The 14,584-nt window shown below is 44.0% G+C and overlaps 1 protein-coding gene across 1 annotated transcript in view; it reads left to right on the forward strand.

The window, feature by feature from the left end:
• The window catches only part of unc5a (unc-5 netrin receptor A), a 900,708-nt gene that overhangs the window by 514,957 nt on the left and 371,167 nt on the right, over window positions 1-14,584 (forward strand). Inside the window, exon 2 of the mRNA XM_072512209.1 lies at window positions 3,391-3,612. Within this exon, the coding sequence (XP_072368310.1) occupies window positions 3,391-3,612 (222 nt within the window). The remainder of the gene's footprint in view (window positions 1-3,390; window positions 3,613-14,584) is intronic.

A 14,584-nucleotide genomic window follows, 5' to 3' on the forward strand; every position in this document is an offset into this window, starting at 1 on the left:
TGGTGCATGCCAAATATAATTACACTGCCTTCATGCTGTGAAAGAGAGTGATATATATCTCCCATCAGTCTCAGGACATTTATTTTTCATTAACAGTTAAATGCATACATGAAACATATTTGAAAGGGTTCAATGAGTTCCTTTTCTGGTCTTGTACATTACATTGATGAATTGATGCAATCAGTGTGTCACAAATTGATGTGGGAAACCTGCATGCTGACACTGTGGCATGTTGCAATTGTTGCAATAGAGCATTACAAAATCTACCAGTATGTGTTGTTACCACACAACGAGGCACATTTCCATTCAGTTTTGTCAATGTTATAGAAGCTAATAACAACAGAGCAATGATTGATGTTTGTTTTGCTTGACCATTTATAGCAGTTTCTCTTTCATTGCTTCTCATGTCTTTTCTGAACTCATCATGACCATGACTCTCTACTGCTTCCTCAACCCCATTCCCACTAAACATCTGACCACACAAATTCCCGACCTGGCTTTCATATTCGTGTTCAGAAACAATCTCTGACCCTTTAAAACTGTGTTCATGATCTATCTCCTCCAAACAAAGCCATGACCCCGCTGTCCTTGAAAATAAATACAATGTTCCTTTCTTCGCCAAAATCCTTGAACATGTTGCCTTCTCAGATTCCGCTTCATCTGTAACACTACACCCTGTTGGAGGTATGTCAATCAGGTTTGCACCACTCCCAAAGTAGAATGAGCAACATTCTCTGAAATCATAATGATATACATAATTTTTCCTTATCCACGTTGACCTCACTGCAACATTAAGATGGTCAACTACACAATTATCTTGCAATGCCTCTATTTCAGTGTCCAATTTGATGAGATTACTCTTTCCTTTTTCCAGACTAAGCTATCTAATTGAAGCTGAAACATCTCTACAAATTATTTTTCTTACCATCCCTGCATTTCACCATAGGGATTCCCCAAGGATCAAACATTGGGCCCTTCCTCTGTCTCATGCACACCCTTCCTCTTGGCAATATTATCCACACACTATATACAATGACAGAACAAAGTTCTTCCTCTCCACCATTTCTTTTGCTGCCTCCATTACCTCTGTGCTGTACGACTACTTGTCCGACATGCATTCTTGAATCAGCTGCAACTTCATCCGGCAAGGATTGAAAAATTCGAGGGCATCACGATCAGCACAGAGAGAAAACCCCTCCAGCCACTTCCCCCCGTCCACGGACATGGGGGATTACCCTCCCCCATCGCCATCAGTATTAGGGGCTCACACCACCGGCCCCCACCCCAATAATCAGCACCATGGCTCTCACCACCCACCACCATCTACCATCAGCATCAGGTACCCCAGCATAAGCATTAGCATCGAGGGCACCTACCACCCCCCCCCCCCCGACCCCCTGCCCCCCCGCACCCAACCTCCCAAATGGTGTTCCCCAGCGGGTTTGCCGGTTGCACTGTACCCTAGCACAGGTTGATAGTGTCAACCCGGCAATGCCAACCTGTGCCAGGGGATAGTGACAGGACACCGCTTGGGCATGTCCCTCTCCCCCTGGGGGCTAACCTTTGCGCCCCCAGTGGTATACCCTCGACTGATACACATTTTTCAGAAATTGTAAATGTTGCCAACACGACATCAGCGAGGTATGAATATTCACCGAGGGGATTCATGTGGCAGGGCAGTGGGGCTCTCGGTAAGTATATCACAATGTATTAAGATATATTTAAATGAGGTCCCACCCTCTCTGGGCATGAACCTTATTATGTCACTGGTTAGGGAGGTGGAAAATCATCACGCCCAGGATTTCTGTCTGTGTCGTTCTCTCTGACGTCTAACGAGAGGTCTAAATTGCTCCCACCATTTGCCTGTGACCCCAATTTCCTGTTGGGCCACTAAATCCGTCTGAAGGCGACTGTTGAAAACCTCAGCCTCCGTTTTCCCCCAAGCTGAGGTTACTGTTCTATATCCTCCCTCTTACAAAGACCAATATTCCCACCTTCGTATTGGGGTTACTCCTGTCGCTACCTCAGCCCAAATGCTACTGAAATAATAATCCACCTTCCAGATTCCATGACCAAGACAATTGTGACTTGTATTGTGGAAAAGCTTATTGATTCCATAAAATATGCTTTTGGAGCCTTATGAATAAACATATTTCTCATACTTGAAATAATAACTTTTAAATGGAAAACTTACTTAAAATTATACAACTTGTATCTTAAAGTTCCTTCACTGGTTGCTATTTATTATGACTAGATATACAGCTTTAATATGGATTTTCATGTTTGCAGGTGACTGATTACTTAAGGGCTGGAATGGATGTCAGGAGCTGAATAGAACTGTTTTCTGCCTTCCAGTTGTGTTAGAGCATTTTACGAGCTTGTGAAAATGTTCAGCTCTTTTAGAACATGGTGTGTTCTGGCACATTAGAATTTTGAAGTTTACTATTGGTTTTATGTTTCCTCCAAATAAACCAAAGGACTTGGGTTACAACAGAATGTTGCTCTTTAAATAGGCACATTTAGTGGCAATAAGAAGCTATTCCAGCTGTCATGAGATATAAGGATTCAATTAAACATTTCTACCTTGAAATGAGACTCTTACAATATAGCATAATTTTATGAAATTCCTTTGCTGAATTAATGGAGGTGCTCATTCATTAAAAAAAAAGTCTTCATACAATAACATTGAAGAGCACAGTTTTAAGGGATCTCGGAGGAATGAATCTGACTGATTATTTTAGTTTGTCCAGAAGTAAATCAAATACATTGCAGCTTTGTGTACTACAAATGCAGCAAATTAATTGTGTAGTGTACATGAATCAAATTGATGGCACTCTGGTCATATGTTGTGTGATGTATATGACTGTAGCTGAGTGTTTAAATCAGAAATATGTTTTTAATTATTAAAATTGTTGCCTGATGAAAATTACTAATCGGATTAGATCACTACCGTTTTTGCATAAATCACTTTTTGCAGATTATTATATTAGTTAAAAGATAAATAATTTCTCTCATTAAAATTATGTGGTTGACTCCTATTGCAGACTTGTTTTCTAAATGGCTATCCTCAGAAAAGGGAAACAACAAATTCTCCTTAAGATAAAACTGGTATCAGAAAAGTGACCATAAATTGTTGTAAAAGCTCACCTGATCCACGGATGATTTTCAGGGAAGCAAATCCGGACACTAATCAGTCTAGCTTATTTCACCCCTGCATCAATGTGATTAACTCTTAAACTTCCTTTTGAAGTGGCCTGAAAAGCAATCTCACCACCAGCTTCTCAGGATGAACAATATATTTTGCCAATAACATCGATATCTCAAGAATGCTTCTTCCAAAGAGGAACAGAAAAAAAAGTACACATTGTAAAACTATGCGTTTTTCTTCAGATGCAGATTACAGTGATTCACAGTTTGAAACCATCCCAGTGGCTTCTTCAGAATCCTTGCCTCATTTTTTGGTTGAACCAGAGGATGTGTACATTGTGAAAAACAAACCCGTCACCTTGCTCTGCAAAGCAACACCAGCCACACAGATATACTTCAAATGCAATGGCGAATGGGTGCATCAGATGAATCATGTCACAGAAGAGACCATAGATAAAATTACAGGTAGGTCCACATTTATTTAATGTGAAAGTGCAAGTTATAATTGAGGAGTGAAGGATTACTGAATGCTTAATTAACTATTGTTTTGTCTGGAAAACAAAGGCTTCAGTTTTAACTATCACTGACCAGCAGAAACTAGGCCTGGATGGGGCGGGTAGGGGTTAAAATAACTCCAGGTTCCCTCTGCTCCTGGATGGCAGCTGGGGTCCGATATTAATTTTTTAGATTTGGACATTGCTGCAATTTTATTTTTTGTAAATGGGTGAACAGTGTTGGTTTTCCCAGCAAGCAAAAGTTGCCAAGAACTGCATTGAGTCTAGTAGAGGCTGGGTGGGGTAAGGGTGAAAACGTTTTTTTTAAGGTTTCCTTTCAAGACAAGAGGAGCAGCAGTGCTTATTCACACCCCACAAGGAATTCTTTGCCCTCTCCATCAATACGTTCTGTCTTTGTACCTCCCTCAAAAGGCGACTGTAAATAATGACTTGTATTTGTCAATCACACGAGGATTTGATATCCCTGTCAGAACTCCCTCAGAAGGACTTATAATTTTGCAGAACTTTTCCTCAGGCCTCCATTGGTAGCCTTCATTACTAGAAATGGTGAAGTAATCAACAAAGGGGGAGTCCAAAGAGTTCATAAAAATGATGTTTATTCAGGACCCAGTTACATATCTCAGGGTCCTCATCAGCTGCGACTAATGCTGGTTAACTCACAGCCCAGTCAGCACGAGAGAACAATCATCCCCAGCTGGATGAATCTCATTGCGGGTTATAACACCACCCCCCCCACCCCCGCCCCCCCCCCCCCCCCCCCACCTCCCCAGTCCAAAAACTCGTTCAAAAATGACCATGCGAGGAGAGAATAAAGAAAAAAATTGAGGAGAATAAAGAGGACAAAACAAACGATGCAACAAAACCACAATGGCCAGACAACAACAAGAAAAGTGTTTCAGGCCCAACAAGGCACCACAAAAACAGGGGGAACAGGATGGATCGGCGTACATCCCGCCAAACATTACATCTGGCCCAACACCCTCATCAACCACATAAAGGGCAAAGCTGCTAACAGTTGAACCTGGAGATGGTGCGCACCATAGCATCCGGTCCATTGACCCAAGGCCTTACCTTCACAGCGTAAAGTTCAGCCACAAAAAGAGCGGGGTAGGGGGAGATCATCAAACAACAGCCAACACAACAACCCATACACCCCAAAAACACTTTCCACAGAGTCAGCGTACAAAAAAAAGGAGAATTTACCACTCCCACCGAATTCTCAGGGAGCTGTCACCCCAGAATTTATACAGTACCGATTCACTCAGGCACATCACACAATAAAATACACAACTGTTACAATGTCTGTAGGCACAAAACACACAGCCATGTGGCAAACATCAGAACCCATGTAAAATACCACCACAGTCTATCTCGCAGTCCCGCCCATCATGGAAAAGTCTTTCAAAATCATCACTCCACTCACAAACCCAAACAAGTCAAAAAGGGTGGCGACCTCAATACGTACACCCCAGTAAACCATTCTGCCACAGCAAGCCTGCATCACAAAAAAGGGCCACAAATAGATACGGACAAAACCTTTGAGTGACCATCACCAGAAGTCCCCCTGATGACTTCAATTCCAGTACTACCAAATATATCAGAACCCGGATCTCTCCCAGCACAAGCGCTCCACAAGCTGGCATCAATCCTCAGCCCGGCACTCACCTGCCATTTCAATACAGGTTCCAAAAAAGGGTTTTGCCGCAATGAATAGTCTGTACTTCTTCCACCCTCTTAAAAAAAATTTCAGAAGGCGGTCGGCATCTCCAATTCATCCTTGTCGCCAATGATGTAACCAGCATAGAATCATAGAATCATAGAAGTTTACAGCATGGAAACAGGCCCTTCGGCCCAACCAGTCCATGCCGCCCAGTTTTTTACCATTAAGCTAGTCCCAGTTGCCCGCACTTGGCCCATAACCCTCTATACCCATCTTACCCATGTAACCATCTAAATGCTTTTTGAAAGACACAATTGTACCCGCTTCTACTACTACCTCTGGCAGCCCATTCCAGACACTCACTACCCTCTGAGTGAAGAAATTGCCCCTCTGGGCCCTTCTGAATCTCTCCCCTCTCACCTTAAACCTATGCCCTCTAGTTTTAGACTCCCCTACCTTTGGGAAAAGATGTTGACTATCTACCTTATCTATGCCCCTCATTATTTTATAGACCTCTATAAGATCACCCCTAAGCCTCCTACGCTCCAGGGAAAAAAGTCCCAGTCTATCCAGCCTCTCCTTATAACTCAAACCATCAAGTCCCGGCAACATCCTAGTAAATCTTTTCTGCTCTCTTTCTAGTTTAATAATATCCTTTCTATAATAGGGTGACCAGAACTGCACACAGTATTCCAAGTGTGGCCGTACCAATGTCTTGTACAACTTCAACAAGACGTCCCAACTCCTATATTCAATGTTCTGACCAATGAAACCAAGCATGCCGAATGCCTTCTTCACCACCCTGTCCACCTGCGACTCCACCTTCAAGGAGCTATGAACCTGTACTCCTAGATCTCTTTGTTCTATAACTCTCCCCAACGCCATACCATTAACTGAGTAGGTCCTGGCCTGATTCGATCTGCCAAAATGCATCACCTCACATTTATCTAAATTAAACTCCATCTGCCATTCGTCGGCCCACTGGCCTAATTGATCAAGATCCCGTTGCAATCCTAGATAACCTTCTTCACTATCCACTATGCCACCAATCTTGGTGTCATCTGCAAACTTACTAACCATGCCTCCTAAATTCTCATCCAAATCATTAATATAAATCACAAATAACAGTGGACCCAGCACCGATCCCTGAGGCACACCACTGGTCACAGGCCTCCAGTTTGAAAAACAACCCTCTACAACCACCCTCTGCCTTCTGTCGTCCAGCCAATTTTGAATCCAATTGGCAACCTCACCCTGGATCCCGTGAGCTTTAACCTTCTGCAACAACCTACCATGCGGTACCTTGTCAAAGGCTTTGCTAAAGTCCATGTAGACAACGTCTACTGCACTACCCTCATCTACCTTCTTGGTCACTCCCTCAAAAAACTCAATCAAATTTGTGAGACATGATTTTCCACGCACAAAGCCATGCTGACTGCCCCGAATCAGTCCTTGCCTCTCTAAATGCTTGTAGATCCTGTCTCTCAGAATACCTTCTAGCAACTTACCTACTACAGACGTTAGGCTCACCGGTCTGTAGTTCCCAGGCTTTTCCCTGCTGCCCTTCTTAAACAAGGGCACAACATTCGCCACTCTCCAATCTTCAGGCACCTCACCTGTGGCTGCCGATGATTCAAATATCTCGGTTAGGGGACCCGCAATTTCCTCCCTAGCCTCCCACAACATCCTGGGATACATTTCATCAGGTCCCGGGGATTTATCTACCTTGATGCGCTTTAAGACTTCCAGCACCTCCTCCTCTGTAATATGCACACTTCTCAAGACATCACTATTTATTTCCCTTAGTTTCCTAACATCCATGCCTTTCTCCACCGTGAATACCGATGAGAAATATTCATTCAGGATCTCACCCAACTCTTGTGGCTCTGCACATAAATGCCCTTGTTGATCCTTAAGAGGCCCTACTCTGTCCCTAGTTACTCTTTTCCCCTTTATGTATCTGTAGAATCTCTTTGGATTCTCCCTTGCATTATTTGCCAAAGCAATTTCATGTCCCCTTTTTGCCCTCCTGATTTCCCTCTTAACTCTATTTCGACAATCTCTATACTCTTCAAGGGATCTACTTGATCCCAGTTGCTTATGTACGTCATAAAAGGGGCGGTTATTAACTCCAAAGAGTTAATAAGAAAGATGTTTATTCTGCATAACAGCAGTATTTACACAGGACCCTCACTTTTATGAGTTGCACATCTCAGGATTCTCACTCCTTTCTGTCAGCTGCTACAGTAGCTAACCTGTTATACTAGTGCTGGTTAACTCACAACCCAATAAGCACTAGGGAACAATCATCCCAGCTGGATGAATCCCATGCGGGGTTATAACACAGGGTTATAACATTTCCTAGACCTCATATTTGCCGATTGTCCTTAACATGCACCAAACCCACCCTGAGTTAAAAGTGAGGCCTATAAGCTTTTATGCCATGTCTATAATACATTTTCTTGTAACAAATACAGATTTCTCTTCACAAAGCCATGGAACAAGAAAAATGTTTTTTTTAGAGGAACTAATTCACTTCTTGTGGCTTTTTTCATAATGAGTTGGGCTTTACAGTTCTATAATGTGGGCCTCCAACCTCAAACAATAATTTATTTTCCCATGCACAAAAAAAAACAAAGAAGCCCTCGCAGCAATCTTTTTCTCTCCTTTTCCTCAACCTCGACAATCCTTACTTTCCCCTTCAAGTTCTTTCTCTGTACCTCTCAGAATAGATTGATGTGAATGGCGACTTGCCGCACTTCATTGGTCAATCATAAATCCTGATGTTTTGCCACTCTTTGATGATACCCATAATCCATCTCCATGACTGTAACCTTGCACTTTTATGTACGATATTCTCCCAAACACTGGTATGGAATTGACTAAAAGCCTATTCTTCCCTTGGTCTCTTTCGGGTTCACTTCTCTTTGTTGAGCTGGATGCAACTTTTTTCAAGCTATATCCTGTCGTTGTAAATCCTCTTTCTTCCTCTTTTGGCTGCCTCATACTTTGTGCTCCCATTTGTCAGTTGAGATGCCATCCCTTTTTCTAGATTGATCATTCAGCAACCCTTACATCTTTTGAACTGAGCACCGTAAAATGATCCAGAGAAGCAGCATAAATGAGACAAAGTTCACAAAGCAACACCACATGCAGCACGACTGGATGTACTGTTGCCAAAATGAGACCTTAAACGTTTTGAGGCATTTGAATTTTGAGGTCATGCTGCTGTATTAACCTCTTGACCAAATTTTCTGCTCCCCTGGGATCAGCATTGTGCTCAGAGTAAAGATGCCATTCGGCTACACATAATAATTGTCCCAGGTTTAAATCAATAGTGGTACTCTCTGACAATCAAGGAGATGTCCATCATATTTGCTACTATCATGGCACCAACAAGCAGAAGAATCTCCATTAAAAAAAATCTTAAAGGTATCACTGCCAGTCAACAGCCAATCTTTTTTACTGATTCATAGACTGAGCAGTTGGGTTGCTCGTCGCTATACATATTTAAGCAGCACCAGGCTGTTGTTGACTGCGGATTTTTTAGAAACACATGAACAATGTCTGTGTATGAAACAGATTGGTGCAACCCTGGAGTTTTAAATTATTGGTCCCATGCTATTCCCTCATAACAGCCTTTCTGGTATCCTCATTATCTGCCAATTTTCAGGCAGATAAATCTGTTAAAACAAGTCACAACTTTCCTGTCAATATTTCATCCACTTGAAGTCAGCTTTCAACTATTTAGAGCATTTGACAATCCAAATCCCAGCACCTGAATGGATCATGAAACTCAGAGGTAGAAGAAAATGGTACGTTTAATAACTTTTAGAAACAGGGGGCGTCATTCTCCGACCCCCCAGAGGATCGGAGCATGGCCGTTGGCCGCCGTGAATCCCGCCCCCGCCGGTTGCCGAAGTCTCCGAAGGGAGAAAAGTCGGCGGGGCGTTAATGTCGCCGCTGCCGTCGGAGAATGTCACGGGTCTGCGCAAGGCAGCCGATTTTCGGGCCAGCCAAGATGCCTGGGCCGTGGGCTTCTCTGCCGTGGCCGGGTTCCCCATGGTCCAGGGCGCGATCGATGGGATGCACGTCGCCGTGCGGCCACCTGCAGATAACAGGGCCATGTTCACCAATAGGAAGGGGACCTATTCGATGAACATACAGGTGGTCTGCGACCACCGCATAATGATCCTGCACGTCTGCGCCCGTTACCCAGGCAGTGTACACGACTCATACGTGTTGTCGCGGTCATCCATCCCCGGCATGTACGAGGGACGCCATCCCCGGCTGAGGGGCTGGTTGCTGGGCGAGAGGGGCTACCCATTGCGATCGTGGCTGATGACGCCTATACGGAGGCCACGAAATGAGGCGGAGAACCGCTACAATGAGCCCATGTAGCGACAAGGGGAGTGATAGAGAGGTGCTTTGGCGTGCTGAAGATGCGTTTCAGGTGCCTGGACCTCTCTGGGAATTCCCATTGATGGCGGCGGGAGCAGAGAATCCCGAAGCCAGCGGACGGCGCGCCGCCTCACACCGCCGAGAAACGCATGGATGGGAGGCCAGAGAATCCCACCCAAAATATATCTGAATGGCTACAAAGAAGAGTCATACAGACTCTAAACGTTAACTCTGTTTCTCCGTCCACAAATGTTGCCGGATCTGCTGAGCTTTTCTCGCTTTTTCCGTTTTTATTTCAGATTTCCAGCATCCGCAGTATTTGGTTTTTATTACATAAAACATAAAGTGTGTATCACCTAGAAATAATATCAAACTTAAATATCAAATTAAAAAGTAGAGAAGCAAATGGAGAAAAAGAAAAAAAGTAAAGAATTTAATATTTTATTTCAGTTAAAATGTTTATTTTTAGAATACTTGATTGAATAAAATAATACAGTAACACAACCACTCTTGACCAATATGCCTCATTCCAATTATGAAGAGAACATATATCAATATTAATTTCTTGAAATGTATTATTCTGAAATTACTTCAGCATTTCTTACTGTTGTAATTGGTAAATCTTACTAGGAATGAACTTGGCATAATCACTTATTGGCAGGAATGGAATCATTGAATTTCAGTCGATAAATTCAAAGTTTGTATTCGATGTTCTGGATATTGAATTCATGAAATAGCAGGAGATGCTGTGCTTTTATAAACGGGTACAATAGGTTTAACAATGTTTTCCCGACATGTTGGTTGCTATGATCATGTTAGAGACCATTAACATAAAGAATGATCCAGACACCAAGGCAGAATAAGCACCTAGGGCAGGATTCTCCCACCTGGGACTAAGTTCCGTGATGGGGACAGGGGCAAGGATTGTTTTCCAGTGTGCAGACCGACGGGAAACCAAGCCACATCCTCCATCCCTGCTGTAATTAATTATGCTCTGGGAGTTTTGTGCCATCTTCCATGGTGGGGTGAGCTGGCACATCTCACCGTCTTATCCATGTGCCATTTTAAAATGGTGCCCAACATCAGTGACCCACCTCTGAAGAAAGAAGATGGATCTCCAGGGACACTTTGAGGCTGGAAGATCGGCCCCCTCGAAGGCACAGAAGCTGGAAGATCCACCTGATAGATTCTCCCCCCACCCAGTGCTGTGGTGGTCCAGGGTCACTGGCCGTGTCCATCTCAAACTCTGAAGGCAGCCCAAGATCTTCTTCAGTCAAGTCACAACATTTGAATGCTATGTTGGTCCAAACATGTGCTGGACCGACGTGTTTTCCCACATAATGGAGAATCGGGCGTGGGGTGAAGAATCCAGTTGGGCCTTTATGTAAATGAGTTTCATGCCGGCCTCCAGGGGGATTCCCGATCCGTTATGATGTTGCTAACTTTGGTTGGCTGTTAATTTGTTGCCGTTGTGTCTTTACTTAATTTGCTCTGTTTCTATAACCTTTGGTCTAGAGTCGCCAGGTACCTTTATGATACCGCCACGAGGTTCAAGTTCAAGTGCTGATCAATAACTCAATACACCAATTAGTAAGATTCAAATCAAAACACATTTATTTTACAGTCAATCACTACTCATGCATAAAACTCTACTTACTAGACTATCTCTAACACTAAAAGGCCTGTACTTAGCTTCGGAACTGGCCCACCAGGTCAGGGGAACAAATGGCCTTTCGTTCGATTCTGAGTCTGCAGGATTCAAAGCTGGAATAGACTGGTAGCTAGGAGCGCCTATCTGGTAGTGTGCATTGACTGGAGACTTACTTGGTTGATGCGACAGCTAGGCAGGTCACTGTCAAGGGTTGTTTCGAGCTTCTGAGTGATCCTGCCAAGAAGGACGAATTGAACTTGGGGACTCTACTTTATAGAACATATAACATAGAACATTACAGCGCAGTACAGGCCCTTCGGCCCTCAATGATGCGCCGACCTGTGAAACCACTCCAAAGCCAATCAACACTATTCCCTTATCGTCCAGATGTCTATATCCAATGACCATTTGAATGCCTTAGTGTTGGCGAGTCCACTACTGTTGCAGGCAGGGCATTCCATGCCCTTACTACTCTGTGAGTAAAGAACCTACCTCTGACATCTGTCCTACATCTATCTCCCCTCAATTTAAAGCTATGCCCCTCGTGCTAGACATCACCATCCGAGGAAGAAGGCTCTCACTGTGTACCCTATCCAATCCTCTGATCATTTTGTATGCCTCAATTAAGTCTCCTCTTAACCTTCTTCTCTCTAACGAAAACAGCCTCAAGTCCCTCAGCCTTTCCTCATAAGATCTTCCCTCCATACCAGGCAACATTCTGGTCAATCTCCTCTGCACTCTTTCCAATGCTTCCGCAGCCTTCCTATAATGCGGCGACCAGAATTGCACGCAATACTCCAAATGCGGCCGGACCAGAGTTTTGTACAGCTGCAACATGACCTCATGGCTCCGAAACTCAATCCCTCTACCAATAAAAGCTAACACACCGTACGCCTTCTTAACAACCCTCTCAACCTGGGTGGCAATTTTCAGGGATCTATGTACATAGACACCGAGATCTCTTTGCTCATCCACACTGCCAAGAATCTTACCATTAGCCCAGTACTCTATCTTCCTGTTATTCCTTCCAAAATGAATCACCTCACACTTTTCTGCATTAAACTCCATTTACCACCTCTCAGCTCAGTGCTGCAGCTTATCTATGTCCCTCTGTAACTTGTAACATCCGTCCGCACTGTCCACAACTCCACCGACTTTAGTGTCATCTGCAAATTTACTCACCCATCCTTCTACGCCCTCCTCCAGGTCATATATAAAAATGACAAACAGCAGTGGCCCCAAAACAGATCCTTGTGGTATACCACTAGTAACTGGACTCCAGTCTGAACATTTCCCATCAACCACCACCCTTTGTCTTCTTCCAGCTAGCCAATGTCTGATCCAAACTGCAAAATCACCCTGAATCCCATGCCTCTGTATTTTCTGCAATAGCCTACCGTGGGGAACCTTATCAAACGCTTTACTGAAATCCATATACACCACATCAACTGCTTTACCCTCATCCACCTGTTTGGTCACCTTCTCAAAGAACTCAATAAGGTTTGTGAGGCACGACCTACCCTTCACAAAACCGTGTTGACTATCACTAATCAAATTATTCCTTTCCAGATGATTATACATCCTATCTCTTGTAAACCTTTCCAAGATTTAGCCCACAACAGAAGTAAGGCTCACTGGTCTATAGTTACCGGGGTTGTCTCTACTCCCCTTCTTGAACAAGGGGACAACAGGTGCTATCCTCCAGTCTTCCAGCACTATTCCTGTAGACAAAGATGATTTAAAGATCAAATCCAAAGGCTCAGCAATCTCCTCCCTAGCTTCCCAGAGAATCCTAGGATAAATCCCATCTGGCCCAGGGGACTTATCTATTTTCACACTTTCCAGAATTGTTAACACCTCCTCCTTATGAACCTCAGGCCCTTATTGTCTAGTAGCCTGAATCTCAGTATTCTCCTTGACAACATTGTCTTTTTCCTGTGTGAATACTGATGAAAAATATTCATTTAGCACCTCTCCTATCTCCTCGGACTCCAAGCACAACTTCCCACGACTGTCCTTGACTGGCCCTACTCTTACCCTAGTCATTCATTTATTCCTGACATATCTATAGAAAGCTTTCGTGTTATCCGTCATCCTACCTGCCAAAGACTTCTCATGTCCCCTCCTGGCTCTTCTTAGCTCTCTCTTTAGGTCCTTCCGAGCTAACATGTAACTCTCGAGCGCCCTCACTGAACCTTCATGTCTCATCTTTACATAAGCCTCCTTCTTCCTCTTGACAAATGTTTTGACTGCTTTAGTAAACCACGGTTCCCTTGCTCGACCACTTCCTCCCTGCCAGACAGGTACATACTTATCAAGGAGTAGCAGTAGCTGTTCCTTGAACAAGTTCCACATTTCCATTGTGCCCATCCCCTGCAGTTTTCCTCTCCATCTGATGCATCCTAAGTCTTGCCTCATCGCATCATAATTGCCTTTCCCCAGATATAATTCTTGCCCTGCGGTGTATACCTATCCCTTTCCATCACTAAAGTAAACGTGATCGAATTGTGGTTACTATCACCAAAGTGCTCACCTACCTCCAAATCTAACACCTGTCCTGGTTCATTACCCAGTACCAAATCCAATATGGCCTCGCCTCTCGTTGGCCTATCTACATACTGTGTCAGGAAACCCTCCTGCACACATTGGACAAAAACGGACCCATCTAAAGTACTCGAACTATAGCGTTTCCAGTCAATATTTGGAAAGTTAAAGTCCCCAATAACAACTACCCTGTTGCTTTCGCTCCTATCCAGAATCATCTTTGTAATCCTTTCCTCTACATCTCTGGAACTTTTCGGAGGCCTATAGAAAACCCCTAACAGGGTGACCTCTCCTTTCCTGTTTCTAACCTCAGCCCATACTACCTCAGTAGATGAGTCCTCATTAAACGTCCTTTCTGCCACCGTAATACTGTCCTTGACTAACAATGCCACCCCTCCCCCTCTTTTACCACCTTCCCTGAGCTTACTGGAATACCTAAACCCCGGCACCTGCAACAACCATTCCTGTCCCTGCTCTATCCATGTCTCCGAAATGGCCACAACATCAAAGTCCCAGGTACCCACCTATTCCGGATGCTCCTGGCATTGAAGAAGACACACTTTAAACCACCTTCCTGCCTGCCGGTACACTCCTGCAACTTTGAAACCTTACTCATGACCTCACTACTCTCAACCTCCTGTATACTGGAGCTACAATTCAGGTTCC

Source organism: Scyliorhinus torazame, chromosome 7 (assembly GCF_047496885.1).
Source record: "Scyliorhinus torazame isolate Kashiwa2021f chromosome 7, sScyTor2.1, whole genome shotgun sequence".
NCBI classification, from domain to species: Eukaryota; Metazoa; Chordata; class Chondrichthyes; order Carcharhiniformes; family Scyliorhinidae; genus Scyliorhinus; species Scyliorhinus torazame.